Source organism: Hevea brasiliensis, chromosome 11 (assembly GCF_030052815.1).
Source record: "Hevea brasiliensis isolate MT/VB/25A 57/8 chromosome 11, ASM3005281v1, whole genome shotgun sequence".
NCBI lineage: Eukaryota > Viridiplantae > Streptophyta > Magnoliopsida > Malpighiales > Euphorbiaceae > Hevea > Hevea brasiliensis.
This window is the reverse complement of record NC_079503.1, coordinates 3,838,815-3,855,043: the sequence shown is the minus strand read 5'-3', so window position 1 is coordinate 3,855,043 and position 16,229 is coordinate 3,838,815. Positions and strand designations below refer to the sequence as shown.

The 16,229-nt window shown below is 41.2% G+C and overlaps 1 protein-coding gene and 1 pseudogene across 2 annotated transcripts; one reads left to right on the top strand and one right to left on the bottom strand.

The window, feature by feature from the left end:
* Nucleotides 1-2,083: 2,083 nt before the first annotated feature.
* LOC131170621 (receptor-like protein kinase 5) lies at nucleotides 2,084-4,974 on the top strand (annotated as a pseudogene).
* An 809-nt stretch (nucleotides 4,975-5,783) lies between these two features.
* On the bottom strand, nucleotides 5,784-11,195 carry LOC131170521 (hexokinase-1-like). 2 transcript variants are annotated; one of them, XM_058129694.1, is made up of 9 exons: nucleotides 10,692-11,195; nucleotides 9,135-9,285; nucleotides 8,864-9,046; nucleotides 7,919-7,993; nucleotides 7,599-7,754; nucleotides 7,346-7,444; nucleotides 7,129-7,259; nucleotides 6,680-6,761; nucleotides 5,784-6,456 (listed from the first exon to the last, which is right to left on the bottom strand). In XM_058129694.1, the coding sequence occupies exons 1-9, from the start codon at nucleotides 10,961-10,963 to the stop codon at nucleotides 6,109-6,111; spliced, it is 1,497 nt and encodes a 498-aa protein (XP_057985677.1). In that variant the 5' UTR covers nucleotides 10,964-11,195; the 3' UTR covers nucleotides 5,784-6,108. The 2 variants fall into 2 exon arrangements, with proteins under 2 accessions (XP_057985677.1, XP_057985678.1); XM_058129695.1 differs by having other exon boundaries at nucleotides 6,178-6,359; nucleotides 10,692-11,013.
* Nucleotides 11,196-16,229: the final 5,034 nt, after the last annotated feature.

The window sequence follows — 16,229 nt, the reverse complement described above, 5'->3', positions numbered from 1 at the left end:
GCCATGAGGGTCTTCGAGCCTATCACTTCTTTGATGAAACCAATCAAATTATAGTGTACAAAGAGCAATTAAAGGTTGGGCTTCAGTTTCCCTTGGATGTATTTTATAAAGACGTTCTGAATTTCCACCAGTCAATGTAGCTCAAGTACGTCAAAATTCTTGGCGGACTATGGTGGCCTTCAGAGGTCTTTGCCAGGCTAAAGGACTTGAACCCACAATGAAGGTTTTTGCTGAACTACACAGGCTTACTCAGAGAAAAGATGGTGAATATTGGTTTTTCCAAGCTAAGCCGAACTACGGGCTCTTCACCGATCTCCCCTCTTCACTAAAGAACTAGAAAGATCGATTTTTTATACTGAGGAGTAAAGATCCTAATAGCTTCGAGGGCGTTCCCCATAATTGGAATTATTTGGTCCCCGAAGCACCCAAGAAGACTACTCTGAACAGTGACGAGGATGCCATGGTAAAGGAACTAAAGAACCAGGCGATCACTTGCAAATATTCGTGTCCAGATGTGATTATGGCTGAACTAAAATGGTGAATGATGCGAGTGATCGCCCGCGAGAATTATGAACTGCAACTCCCTAACCTCAGACCTGGGACCGGTAAAACCTGAACCTTAGGTTCCCTAGTCTTAGCGAACTCACTAACTTTTTATGTGCAGGTATGGCTGGGGGTGAATCCGCAAAGGAGAGTCGCAAGAGGAAGAGGGAGCTCTCCCGAAAAGTGCTGGAGATGAAAGAAGCTGCTGCCACTTCCCAAGCTCAGGGTCGGGTTTTGGTGGAAGTGCCGAGCTCCCCTTTCAGACCTCAAGATCAGCCAGCCTCAGAAGTCGTTTCAGAGCCTTCACCTCGACTAGCTGAAGCTCCCTCTCTTCCTCTGGTCTCTTCGGGAGCAGAAGGCGACTCTTCTGGACCAGCCATCTCGACTTTTCGACCGCTTTCGTGAGGTGCTCAGGTCCTACTTCAATCCTTGGAGAGGAACCGCTCCGTTCGGGGAAATCTCGATCTAGCTAAGGTTTTGGGTGCTTCAATCTATTTTTAGGAAGATCGGACTCGGCTGGCCCAAGATAGCATCGATGACCTTTTGACTCAGACCATGAGTTTGAGCCTGGAGGCGGTTGCAAACCAGCACGTGATCAGAGAGAAGGTCAATCTCTTAAGGAGGGAGATCATCAAGAAGGTCTAGGATGCGGCAATTACAAAGACTCAACTCTCGGCGGCCAATGATCGGATCGCTGACTTAGAAGATCAAGTGAAATCTTACGAGGAAAGGATGGCTGAACTGGAGCAGGAACTTGAAGACTCTCAAGCTCGTGAAGCTGCTGATTTGGCTCGATTTTCTGATTTGATAAAAGCCAAGGAAGACGAGGCTTTGGTGAAGGAACCTGGTGCATATGTGAACGCCTATAGTAATCTACTAGCCGAGCTAGTGAAGCGCTACCCTGAGGAGGACTTCACTTGGCTGGAGAAGCTCGCCTCGGGAGTCAAGGCCGAGAGTGAGGAGGAGCAAGAGAGAGAAGAAGGAGAGAACATTGTAAGTGTACCTGAAGAGCAGGCTAGGGAAGACCCTCCTGCTGAATGACTTGTATATTTTATTTCTTGAAATGAATTTTAAAGTTTTTTGTGATCAAATCCTGATGAGATCAGAAAATATCAAACTAAGTATGGATGAGTATTGAATCAACTCTCACTTGATCGGATAAGCTCGAACACAGGACCTAAGATTAATTATGAAACATAACTGCTTAAAGAGATCGGATATTATTAATCGCGAATGCGAGATCGGAAAACCTTGTAACCGAAAATTGATTAAAATTTGGAAACATACAAAAAAATGATTTGAGAATGGGTTCTAGTCTGAATTTGTTAAGTTCGGGACCACTTATTTAGAGATCGGTTAAAATATTAACTTGGTTATATACTTGAACAATTCGAGCGAGATACCTTATCACAAAACGTCCTGGAATTTGTTTTTGAACATGAAGAGATCGGAAAACAAAATATAAAATCAGATGTTCTAACGATTAATCAAAACAGGTTGAGTAGACGGGGAGATCGGAAAACACTTGGTTTGAGCGTACATGAGGTCGAATAAACTTGAAATTTATTATTTATCTGGGAGGTTACTAGTTCAAAGGAAATGACGTGGAGTTAGGTAACTGGTTGAGATCGGATAAACACCTACAAGGGAGATCGATTGAATTGCAATTATACGAGTTATGACTTTGAAGATCTGCCAAAATATGATGTCTACAAATGCTCAAAACAGTTGAGGCTTCATCCAATGGCTTCTTGGCGGTACTGAATTTTTATGCAATGGAGGAAAGTTAGCAAGAGTGGTAGTCTGCGATAACAATCGCAACGGAGAGTTGCCGAATCACTTGGGAATTGCGGTAGTTTGTTGATGTTGGGTATTTCACGTAATGCATTCTGGCAATATTCCTGTTGGTTTATGGACAGGTTTGAATTTGGCATATCGATGCTAAGCGATAATTTATTCATGGGTGAGCTGCCTAATGAAGTGTCAAGGAATCTTAGAAGGCTAGAGATCGGTCTACAACAGGTTTTCTGGCAAAATCCCCACTTGGTGCTTCTTGGAGGAATCGATGTTTTTAATGCTAGTTATAACTTGTTTTCTGGCACAATCCCTCAAGAATTGCTCCTCCTCTTCTCACTACTCTTGACTTGATAGGAACCAACTCATTGGAGCCCTTCCATCGATATAGTCCATGGAAGTCATTAACTATTAAACATGAGCCAAAATCAACTTTGGGACATATCCCGAGAGGATATTGGTTTTCTACATAATCTTCACCAACTAGACTTGTCAAATAACCACTTTTCTGGCCAAATTCCACCTAAGTTTAGCTCCCTGAAGCTTATTTTTCTTAATCTCTCTTTCAATCATCTCACAGGGGAAATCCCAAGCAGTTTAGAAAACATTGCTTATAATAGCGACTTCTTGAACAATCACGGTCTCTGTGCGAAGTTCATTGCTAAGCCTTAATTTATGCAATTACAATGCCCAAAAGTCAAGCAAAAATTCAACCCAAACCATAGCTCGATATCAAGTATTTTGGCAACAGCCTTTGTGTTAGCTTTGCTACTCTCATTCTTTGTGATAAGATTCTACCAAAAGAAAAAGCGTGCACTAAATTCAACATGGAAGCTCACCTCATTTCAGAACCCGACCCGGTCGGTATTGTCGCTTTGGCGTGGGCCTCACGGATTGTCCCTTGGGAGGTTTCGCTCCCAAAAGCGCTGACTAGTTTAGGTGACCCTACATATATGGTCAGATTCCCTTCTCCCATTTCCGATGTGGACGGCGGCACTGCGGGCGTTACGTGTCGCCGTCCCCTGATCCGTTACAACCCACCAGCTTCCGCTGGGGGCGTCCTCGCACCCACTGCGTCTGGAGGAGTCGGCTCGATACCATTTGTAACGACCCACCCTGGCCCGGTATTGTCGCTGGCCCGTGGGCCTCACGGATTTGTCCCTTGGGAGGTTTCGCTCCCAAAAGCGCGACTAGTTTGGTGACCCCACATATATGGCCCGATTCCCTTCTCCCATTTAGATGTGGGACGGTGGCACTGCGGTTACGTGTCGCGTCCCCACAGTCCGTTACAACCCACCAGCTTCCGCTGGGGGCGTCCTCGCACCCACTCGTCATGGAGGAGTCCGGCCGATACCATTTATGACCATTGACCCGGTCGATTGTCGCTTTGGCGTGGGCCTCACGGATTGTCCCTTAGGACGTTCGCTCCCAAATATGGCGCGATCGCCTTCCCCATTTCGGTGTCCCACACTGAAATGGGAGAAGGGAATCGGGCCATATATGCGGGGTCAACTGCGCAGCGCTTTGGGAGCGAACCCAAGGGATGACAACTGGAGCCCACGCCAGCGACACACCGACCGGGTCAATGGTCGTTAATTTTCTAATCGAAATTGATTTCTCGAATCGATATATTGTCGGGTTTAATAGAAACCAATCTGATCGAGCGGAGGATCAAGAAAAGTATACCGTGTTGCTATGCATCGATCAAGTCTTGTTCTTTGTGAAAAGAATTTGTAATGACAACAAGTTAGACCAAAAACTTGAGAAACAGTTCCATGCAGAAGTTCAGATATTGGGTAGAATAAGGCATTTGAACATTGTGAAGCTGCTTTGCTGTATTTGCAATGACGATTCAAAACTTCTGGTCTATGAATATATGGAGAGATATAGCCTGGACCAATGGCTGCATGTGAAGAAGAGATCAACAAGAGTCTCGGGTTCAGTCTACTTGGACAGGCCTACAAGGTTCTGGATTGCAATGGGAGCAGCACGGGGCCTGTCCTACCTGCACCATGACTGCTTGCCGCCCATTATTCATCGAGATGTGAAATCAAGCAATATGCTGCTAGATTCTGCTTTCAATGCAAAAATTGCTGATTTTGGTTTGGCCAGGCTGGTGGTTAAGAAAGGAGAAACTTCAGTATCTGTTGTGGCTGGCTCTTTCGGCTACATAGCTCCGGGTAAGTTCCATAATTAAGGATTTGTTTTGATCTCCACCTTTTTCCTTACTAAAGAATCAACTTGAATAGCAGACTATGCTCCCTCCCCCCCTCTTTTTCCATTACTAAAGAATGAAGTTGAATTGCAGAATATGCTCACACAGCCAAAGTGAAAGAGAAAATTGATGTTTACAGCTTTGGGGTTGTCCTTCTTGAGCTAACAACTGGGAAGGAGGCTCATTTAGGGGATGAAAATACATGCCTAGCAGAATGAGCATTCCGTCACATGATTGAAGGCAGACTTATAGTCGATGCTTTGGACAAGGAGATCATGGGATGTTCTTGCTAGGATGAAATGATCAGTGTTTTTATACTTGGGGTTAAGTGTACAAGCAAACAGCCATCTGATAGGCCTTCTATGCGAGAGGTCTTTCAAATCCTAGTTCAATACAGTCATCCGCATGAATACGGGCATTGAATTCAAAGCATGGACGTGCATCAGAAAAAAAAATGATAATGTCTAAGCTCTCCCCGTTGGTACACTTGCACTTAATTCAAAGCCCAATGAGCTTTGGGTCAATGTCCAAGTCTATCAAATCTGAGTTCAAGTCCCAATAATATTCAATTGTATTATAAAAAAAATTGATGTTTTTAGCAGAAACAAGCTAAATAGTCTTATGCAAGCAAATTTTAGCTAGAGCGTCAGATAACCCGTAAGCTTTTATGAAAACTGTGTGCAACTCAGCAGCCGTCGTGCAGTTGTTCTTTCTAAGACTTCCGCATTCCAAGCAAACTCGATGGCATTGTAAAGAGTTCATTATACTACATTTTGCACCTATCTTATTTCTCTCATAATCAGCCATCGCAATTTCATTTTAAATAGAACGGATGCATTGATAATCCATCAATAGTTTTATAATGTTGTTTTATTACAAGATCTCCATGAAAATTGAACCAGTTAGATTCTGTAGTTTCATAAATAACAATGTCCACGGAAGGATAGACAATGAAGACAGTCCATTGGCTCCCAAGGTCAGTTCTCACACTTCAACCTACCAAGCTCCAGGGTTTAAAGAAAACAGAGCTCTTCCTGTTATGCACAGAAGTCTTGATTGAGAATGTTAACTCCCTTAAAAACTACTTAATAGTAAAATCTACTTAAAAGTTGGAATAGCCGAGTCGCCATATAATTACTCCAAACAGAAAGGTGACTTGCAAACGATGGAATAGGATGCAGTTAAAAAGACAGCGCAAAAATCTTCACCAGCCTATGCTGCTAAATGCTAATGACAGCAAAATCCACTTTTTATTTCCATTAGAAGCCACAAACATATTTTGCCGAATGCAGCAACTCAAATAATAGTTTACATCCCCCACTTTATTTGCTAACTCGTCAATGGGTAAAAAAAAAAAAAAAAAAAAAGGAGATAAGGGATCAAAAAGGCAGGCCTCAGCAAGGAAGCCTGGGATTGGGACCATTTGATCCATCACTCAGTTATAAACTCTATAAACTGAGAGACAACACTAGCTCTAGATGATCTGGAGTAAGTGTTATGAGGGGAAAGGACTAATATACAAAAATTGAAAAATATTCTCATATGCCTATACTTTATTAAGCTTCTGCGACCTCCAGGTATTGGGAGTGGGAAGCTGCCAGGAGAGCCGCTCCAATGCCTGAGCCATCATTTGAGTGCTCAACAACGATGCTTTCAGAAACCTCCTCTCCCAGCAACTCCTTGAGAGTGCTCTCCATGGAGATACGAAATTTAGTATAGTGCTCAAACAGCCCACCATCCAACGCTATTACTGACTTCTGCTTTTCCCCATCCCTCACTGTGTCTCTTCCCAGTTTCTTGATGATGCCTACGATTCCAGCAGCTGATAGCCGGGCACCACGAGTGGCAACAATATCACAGAGGTTAACAATAGCTTTCCTCATTTTCAGGGAGGTATTTGATATCTAAGCAAAAAAAAAAAAACTATATCACGAAATCTACTGCAAAAACCATAAATTATTTTTGCTGTCCTATAATTGCTAAATTCACATGTAGATTGAAAATTTGCTACTCTTCTGTTAACTTCTATATGAAGCAAAAAAAGCTTTAACACTTGAATTATCTTACAAACATTTAATTAGAAAGTACAGATGCAGGTTCAAAACCGCATCAGAAGGGCATAAATACCTCTAGGATATCCTTTAATTTGCTTCCAACAACTTTAAGATCTGAAGATGTATCATGATGCATTGCAGACATGTGTGGGGTCCTGCATATTTTATAGCAGAAAAGTGACAGCCAGAAAGCTCTTATCAGTCACAAAATTAACAGCACTTGGCATGTCCTTTATAAGCATGTTAGACCATTCAGATGACAAAATTAACCTATTCATCCCTATGAAACTCAATAGGCCTTGCATGAAAGGATACTGAAGAGGAGAGAGAGAGAGAAGGATTTTTTGCCAAATCCCATTCTTAAAGAGTCGGGTGCACAGCTAGTGTCATTTTAACATACAGGTAAGTACATATGCATTAGTGAAACATCCCAAACATAGACAAACATAAAAAAGCCAAAGCCTAAACAGACAAGGAGGACTAAATAACAAATATCTCACAACCTAATAGTATCTAGCATACCTTAAGATAAATGGAATCTCCAGTTTTGGTGGAACAACATCACCAAAGAAGTCAGCTTCCTGAGCCATTCTCAATAGAACTCTGCGTACAATCTCTCCCAAATACATACCAGAAATTATCTTCTCAAAAATCTGCAGACAATAGTCACAAAGATCTTAAGAGTGATTACATCAATATTTAGCAGTAAGATGAAAACAAAAGACAAAGTTAAGCTTACCTGTTCCCCAGGGTTCAGAGACTCAACATCCAGGGCTTGATCATATTCTGTTAATGGAAGGTGTGATGACCGAAAGTTACCCCACTCCATGTTGATAACCTAAGTAATAAAGAATGCTTTAGTATGATTTTATGCTCATTTCAAATCATAAGAAGAGATCCTGCCACAGAAATATGATGGCTAAATGTAAACAGATAATATGTTAGGAAATATAAGAATAACAGTGAAAAATAATCATCTCAAAAAAACCAACCATTTCTCCAGATTTAGGTAGAAGACCATGCCACTTGGGAATTGCTTGTGCTCGCTCTACATATGCTGCATTTGTTCCAGTTCCCAAGATTACAGCAGCAATAACGTCCTGGTTGCAGTATCTACCTCCAGCTAATGTTCCAATCGTATCATTGACCTACAACATCTCAGCAAGTTAACAAAGTCGCTTCATTGTCCAAATTAGTGATTGCAGTAAGCAAGTAACTTGTGTCAGCACCAATATGGAAATTAGATTTCTTGGCATATAATAGGAAAAGCCAAACAGAGCTTCTGAAAGCAAAAAAACCAAATTTAACTTACCAAAGCAGCCACACGCATGTCAAGGCCAACTCTTTCCATGGCTTTTGTCAACTCCCCCACCACATCCTGCCCAACCTGTACCATGACCAGCCATGAGATAAAATCACAAACAGTTAAAAAGAAGTTAACAGAGTTGGAAGTTGCATTATTGAATAAAGCATGGAAATACATCCCACGTCTAAGTGGAATAACCTGTAATCCATGGCCCAAAATTTCTGAACCTCACAAAAGGGGATTTACTAAGAAACTGCTTGCTTGTTACACCTAAATGTTTAGTATTTGTCACAGAACAGTACAACCAAAACCTAGCAAGATCTGGCATTAAATAGGAATTGCTCTGAGCTTTCCCCTCACTCAATACAGGAATTGGTACAGTTGTCTAAATGCTCAACATTTCATACATAAGTAGTTCCACAAGGATCCATACATTTGTCATAAGTCTATAAATTAGCATATGCCTGCAAATTTAAGCATGAAAGCTGCACTGAGATTTTAAGAGGAAATGAAAAATTCCAGGCCCAATGCCAGTATGCATCCTGATGAAAATACAGAGAGAATAAACCATTCCAGAGCCCAGAGTCTCCAGACAAATGACAGAACCTTTGGTCCTGAAGTTTGGGTATTGAGTTTTAAATGAGGTCTCCAGGCAATAAATTGAATGTTTCTCAGCTGCATACAGATCAAAGGACATTCATAACAGATATGAGAAGTTTCTAATAGCATTGTATTTATTCCAATGAAATTGAATTAACATATTTTAGTGGCAAGGAGCAAATCATGAGTAATATTTTAGATTATAGAAGAATTTATTCAAAGATTCAATGCTAAATCAGGGAAATGCGCCAAGATAATATATATATATATATATACACACACGCACACTGCAAACATTGATTGTAAGAAAGTATAAAGATTGTGAAACATGACAAAGTAATTAGGATTAACCGTGTCCTCTATGGAGAAGCCTTTTGTCCATTTTATAAGATTTCCTGATGCTATTGATGTTTGCCGAACTGGAAACGAGAAGGTAAAGCCCAGTTCCCTTTGTTGACCAGGCGAAGGATGCAAACCTTCACCTTCTTTAGCAACAAATTTAGCAAGTGCTTCAGCAATATAATCGAACAAAGCCTGAAATCACCATCATTTACAAGGATTCAGATTGTGAACTAATCTACTTAGAGTCAAAATTGTTAGGCTACTTTGAAATCATACTCACATCTGAAGATCCAGTCATCAAGTGTGGAGGAATTGAAACTTCCTCAAATTCTTTTTTGACAACACGATCATCTTTCCCACCCAATACCACCCGTAGAACACGAAAATTTGTGCCACCAAGGTCTAATGCATAAAACAGCCCCTTCTCATCCCTGAAGACAATAAGCAGAAGTGACTGGAACTTTTAGCTAGCTTTCTTTTCGTAAATGTAAAAGATCTAAACAAACAGAATTGCTAAATAATACAAATTCTTTTTAAAAAATAAAAAATAAATAAAAAAAACCTTTTTTATCTTAAGAAATTACTGTCTTCTCTTTTTCTGTAGTCTTTATTTTGTTAATTCTTGATAAACCATATCAATAAATATCGATTTAAAACAGCTTCTATGCAAACAGGGTCCATGAACCAAACAATAAATGTACAGTTCTAAATTAGGTAAGGTAGAGACGCAGAGGAACTTAACACAAAATAGGAAGTTGGTCTTTATTAACAATTCACTGCTGCCAACTGTCATGAAGTAACCATATTCCACAAGAAATAAATCAAAAACATAAGTTGAGAAATATTCTCTCAATGTGAGATGAATTCAGTTTGTTTTCTTATGAACAGAGTAAAATGATCTTCCACTTCAAAAACTTCAGACCTTATTAATCCAGTTCATCATGATTATTTACAGATGGAACATCAGAGAAATTATTGCCCAGAGAATTTTCATTATCAAAGTTTTATGAGAAGTGGAGAGAAAATGGAGACCAAACAATCAAGGAACTAGACAGAAGGTTTAACGTTAAAAAGCAAAGTAGCAGAGCTTTAGATGGTTGTACGGTAACAAAAATTAGTAAAATGCAATCCAAAGAAAAAAAAAAATCTTTTTTGAAAAGGGGGAAGAAATCATAAGCAATATCCAATAGATAAACATGCTTATAAAATTTGGATGAACAACGAAAAAGGCAACTTAAAAAGCAAATGGCAGAAATACCTTAGAGTTCTTACACATCACAAGTGAAAGACGTCAAACTCAAAAAAAAAAATTCGAGATAAGGGAATATGCCTTTTTCAATGGGAAATTTCATCTGAACCATGTAAGCAAGCCGATTCCATCAAATTCTAGTGGGCCACAAAAGAGGCAACCGAAACCATTAAACATTCTTATGCATTGAGTTAAAAAGGATAACAAGACTCATTTTTTGCATCCCATAGAAAACTCTTATAAAATGATTAAAAAAAAAAAACAGAGAACTAAACATTGAGAGACATACACAGACACGAAACGCCTAAGAAATAAAAAGCAGCTCTTTTTTCCCATTGGCGATAGTAAAGAAATACGATAAGTGTAAATTCAAGACTAACAATAACCACAATGCACAATCCACAATGAACAAACCTCAATAATTGATTATTCAAGCAAATCAATCAAAATCATCCAAACAATTATGGAATTATTAGTTAAGGAAAATAACATATCGCATCCTTGAACACCTAAAACAAACTCTAAATCTAAATCCAAATCCAAATAGATGTGAAATAATTAAAGAAGAAGCTTTTCAGCAGTTGATACCCGGTGGGAAGATTGTCAACGTAGCTGATGAGCATCTTAAGCTTGCTTCCACCCTCCGATGCAAGACCGGCATGCATCTCAACGGTCATAGCATCAGCCACCTGGCGTAGCTTTCCTGAGGGGGTCCCACACTTTTCCTCGAACTCCCTGAGTATGGCCATGGCCCTGGCCCACTTCCCCGAACAGCGCATCCTGTGCCTGACCACAAGGGCCGCCGCAGCACAGACAGCCGCCGCACAGACCACCGCCGCACCCACCGTCACCTTTCCCATGAGCACTAGCAGCAATAAAACAGCTCACACCTGCCTCTGTAAAATATGAAATGTCTGATGGCTTGCTCCCGTTGGATCTTTTTTATTCTTTTAAGATGTTGAGATGAAGATAGAGGCAATAGAGGGATTTATATTATTATAGTATATAATTAAAAAAAAAAAAAGAAAGGGAAACGATTTTCTCTGGGATTCAGCAGGATTTTCTCGGGAAATGAGTGTAAAAATTGTTTGCTTGTTGTTTTTGTTGGCAGTGTACGAGTATTAATATATCGTATCGAGATAATGTTTTTAGGGAGAAAGTGGTCATGGTATTGGGTTAAAATTACGAGAGTACCATCATTTGAGTGACGTGTCAACGTCATCCGTCAGCCGCTTTATCTAGACGGACGTGGTTTTTGTTGTTTAACGATTTATGAAAACAAAGGGAAGCCAAATTATGTGGGCATGTACAGTAGTATATCTTCCCTCTTGGCACGTGCGCACATGTGAAGTTGGAATCTAACTCTAAGCAAAAGGATGGAGATATTAATTGAAGAAATATTTTATTTGTTTGAATTTAGAAAGTTAATATTTTATTTAAAATTAATTAAAAAAAAAAAGAATTAGGTATTTTTGGCATTGGTTGGTCTCTTATCCAAAATAATTTAGAGCCGAAATTGTTGTCTAAGATGAAGTGGTAAACAGTCAGATTTTGAAGAAATCGTCCAAAATTGACCAATTAATCCGATTCAGCGGCTAGTCATCCATTTTGAATTTCAAATTGCTTCCAAGTTGGCCACCACCTCTCTTTAATAATCCCTTTTTAATTTCTACAACGTAAATGTTTATATCAATCCACTTCAATAATAAATTCGTATTATTAAAATAATTCTTTAAATTATAAAATTTTGAATTTAAATTTTTTATTAAAATTAAATGATAAAATTATAAGTATTTATTTATGTAACACCCCAAAATTTTATTATTTATGAGTATTTTTGGTATTTTAATTTTATTTGAATTTTAGGAATTTTTTTGAGATTTTTCGGATTTTAAAAATCGAGTTCGATTTTCCGAAAATATAAACTTTGATGATTTTTAAAAATTAATTTAAAGACCACGTGGCAAAACTAAAAATATATTTGGAGTCTACGTATTTTTCTGAGTTTTACGGAATTTTTTTTGGAATTTTTGGACCTCGTTTTCGGTCCCGAGGCAGAGTAAAAATTCAAAATTTTGTATTTCGAATCGAACCGGCCGAATCGAACCGGACCGGATCGGACCGGTCGAATCGGACCGGTCTCTTCTCTTTTTCTTCCTCCCGCGCGCAACGCCCTCTCCTCTCTTCTCTCTCGTTTCTCTCTCCTCTCCGCCCTAGCGCCCGGTACCGACCAGCCAGCCGGCACCAGTAGCGCCATGCCCGATGTAAAACGCCCGCGTGCAACGTCCCTGCGCGCGCCGCCAGCCGACTTCCTCGGCCATCCGTGCGTCCGGCCACCAATTGACCGGTCTCTTGTGTCCAAAATCATCTACTCGGCGAGCTTTCCATAGACACCAAACGCGAAATCCATCGAGCGGATTGTCCGATTTTTGCTCGGGAAGATTTTAGCCCATTTCGATTTTTGGGCTAGATTTCTCGAACAAGTGAATCCACGAAAAGCGAGGCCACCGGCCTCTCCATTCGTCAAGAGCTTACGACATAAATTTGAATTTTTCCGACACCGTTTTTGGTGGGTCCACGGAACCGCGGTGTATTTTCGAGCATTTAATGAGCTTAGAAAATTCTGAAAAATTTATGTACTAACCCCGTGTTATGGGCCGTGTAGGTATCCTCGATTCGCGAAATTCGACGATTGACCAGTGCAAATTTGGGCGAACGGACTTCAAAAAAGTCCCGAATTGGATCGAGGTTTTGGCTAGCCCCATTGTCAAACGTCGAGCGCGTTCCGAAGTCGGAATCGGCAAAGGTAAACCGAACCTTGCTTTTCATAATTTTCTAGTGCTTAAATAGGATTAAAAATCCATAAAATATTCGTGGTAGCTTAGAAAATTACGATTCTTTTGCAATAGCTTAGTAATATTGCTAAGGACAGCGGGGCAAAGTTTTATAATTTTTAGAGCTTGTTTGGCGATTTTGCAAAAATGATCAATAATAAGGACTAAATTGAAATTTTGCGTATTGTGATGGGTGATTGATTTGATGGGCCCAGAGGAGCTGTGTGATATGATTGAGCTGATATATGGATTGTGAATATAGAAGTGCGTTTTTAGCCCTTTTGCGGGTTGGGTAGGTCCAGGTATAGGGAGACTCTGCCGGATTTTCGGCACGACTTTGGAAGTATTGGTCTTTATCTTTGTTGTATTGAGTCAAATTTGTATTAAATAATTGTAATATAATTGTCAGGTGAGCCGGGACAGCCTTCTTCCTCCGCCCAGCCGCCACAGTGATTGTCGTCAAGTCTGTGAGTAGAATATTAATTTTAATTGTAATTTCGATATTATTATATGTTCAGCATGCTCATGCATCACTTATATGCATATATTTATGTAGTTAAACTCTAGGCACGATTTTTGATGCATTGATAAATGTTAAAGTGCCATGTATGTTGTTGTGGTAATTTGGAGCAGTGTGCGTGCGTTGGCGTGCGTGTGATGTGGTGTGGACTATGGATAGGACGGGTAGACACGGCTTGAGTTCTTTCTTTGGGACCGGTCCTTCGGGGTAGACACGGCTTGAGTTCTTCACTGGGACCCGATTTGGTAATTAAGTGGAAGTCCGAAATGAGTTCTTCACGCACGAGGTTGGAATTAAGAGAGTCAGATAGGATCAGCTCCCATATATTATGAATGATGTTACAGGGTGAGTGAGTGCTCCAAATTACCTTTTTGATGCTATGATGTGAATATGATGTTGATGTTGTATTTCACTCTACAGGTTGCATTAGTTTCAGATAGTTATAGAGATTATAGTTAAGATTGATATTTTACTCTCTGAGTCGAACGCTCACTCCTGTTCAAAAATTTTTACAGGCCACAGGAGGATATTTTGTTCTGGGTTAACCTGCTTTTCTACCTCGCAGGTTGTTTATCAATATTGTGTAATTTTAATTACTCCTAGAATTTCCGCATGTGTTAGCGGTAATTATTTGAATTTGATGTAATATTATTATCATGTTGGACACCGTAAACTTAATGTTTTAAGTCTATTTTGATGGATTGGATGAGGAGTGAGCTCCCATTTATTATTATGTTGATGAGTATGTGGAGGGTGAGCTGAGCTCCCCAATGGATTGTTTATTGTGTTTACAGGTCGGGTGAGTCGAAAACTCCCCGTTGGTAAGTCCATTTTATGGCCGGACTCTGTCCGTTTGTTTTCTTGAAATTGGGCCCAAATGGGCCTTAGAGTTGGGTTAATGAACAGTTAGGCTTACTACGGGCCTCGGGGGCTTTAAAGTGGCCGAGTCCTAGTCTTAGTCCGGCCCTTAGGTTGGGTCGTGACAGATGTGGTATCAGAGCTTAGGCTCCAGATTCTTAGGGAATGTTGTCTAAAGTGTTGGGAAGAGTCTACTAGGAGTCACATGCGGAAATATAGGGTCCACATTCGTCTTGCATTGTCATCTTTGCTTCTAGTTTCTGCTCCATATGTTATGTATAAATATGAGTCTATAGAGCTGTGTAATGAGCAGTTTTGAATTTTTGTGGGCTAATCTTTCTGAATTTCGGAAAATGCGTAGAAGCGGGAGAGTCATCACGCACGAGCAGATGTGCCCGACGAGGTGTCGGCACAGGATGAGGCGCTTGCCCCGAGGAGGCGGGGTAGGAGGCCTAGAGCTGCTCAAGTAGAGGAGCAGCCACCCGATCTGAGATCGATCCTTTATGGCACAGGGTCCCATGGACCCCATAGCAGCTACTCTAGCTGGTCTGCAGAGAACCATCGACATGATGGCGCAGTATATGGTCCACCCTCCACAGCAGCAGCAGTCCACCGCACCAAGAGAGGAATCTTATAAACAGATCATAAATTTCAAGAAGTTGGTGCCTGGTACCTATGATGTGTCAGACGATGCATATCGGTTTTTGGATTTCTGCAGACAGGCAAGAACAGAATTACAGTTGACTGATAGAAGATTGATAGAGTGTATGCAGCACGTCATGGGGCCCATGCCTAGACAATGGATGAATGACTACGTGTTACCCCGGATGGAGGGTTTGACATGGGCTCAGTTTGTGGAACTGTTCATCAATCGGTTTGTGCGAAAGCTTGAGAGATCGAAAGCAGTGGGCCTTTGAGGCCCTAAGGCGAATGGCAGTGCAGTAGATGAATATGCTACAGAATTTCGAATTGAGCAGATATGCCCCTACAGTAGCTCTGAGAGACTATGAAGGTGAAGAGGTTCCTAAAGGGGCTTGGCGGAGGTATGCGAACTGGCCATGATGTCGATCGTCTTTTGATGTGGTGGTTGATCGAGCCAGGCAGATTGAGATAAGCTATGCTGTGGATGACAGCGGAAGAGCAAAGAAAAACAGAGCAGAGGGTTCTTCAGGTGTTCCCCACATGGGTATTACGGATAGTGGTGGCCAAACTACTTACAGAGGAAGAAGCAGAAATAAGAGGAGTAGTTTTAGAGACAAATCCGAGGGTTCGGACAGTGCGGATCCAGCTGATGGTACGATTCGAGCACAGCGATTCGGCTCAGTTCAGATCCTCTTTGGCACCGTGTGCTCTGTGTGTAAGAGGACATTGAGGACCTTGTTTTATGGGATCAGGAGTATGCTTCAGTGTGGCCAACCAAGTCACTTTGCTAGGGATTGCCGTGTTCACTAGCCACAGATGGGGTCACGAGGTTACATTGCAAATGTTCCTCGCGATTGTATCCGGTGCTTCCAACATGGCGTGCGATCGATTCGATGGCCAACAGGGCCGAGGACAAGGGGGACGTCGATTTGGAGGCGGTCGGGAGGTAGAAGTCGATGTCGTGGTTACGCCACTCGGGGTAAGTCAAGCTCGAGTTTTCACCCTGACCCACCAGGATGCTCAAGCTTCAAATGCAGTTGTGGCAGGTATTCTTCTGGTCTGTTCTTATGAGGCTCGTGTTTTGATAGATCCGGGTGCTACGCACTCATTTGTCTCCCCTGTGTTTGCCATGAGGTTGGGTAGAAACCCTACAACTTTAGAGTGCCCTTTGTCAGTAGCTACCCCACTTAGTGATAACATAGATGTAGACATGGTATTTCCGGGTAGCCCAGTGGTAGTGGATGGAAAGATCCTCCCACAGACTTGGTTCCT

Excerpts from the sequence above, each read along its gene's own strand:
- LOC131170521 (XM_058129694.1), bottom strand. The coding sequence starts at position 10,963 with ATGGGAAAGGTGACGGTGGGTGCGGCGGTGGTCTGTGCGGCGGCTGTC. Across the intron at positions 7,994-8,863 it reads GCTTCTCCATAGAGGACACG|GTTGGGCAGGATGTGGTGGG; the intron begins GTTAATCCTAAT and ends GTCATGGTACAG. Across the intron at positions 7,755-7,918 it reads ACATGCGTGTGGCTGCTTTG|GTCAATGATACGATTGGAAC; the intron begins GTAAGTTAAATT and ends GAGATGTTGTAG.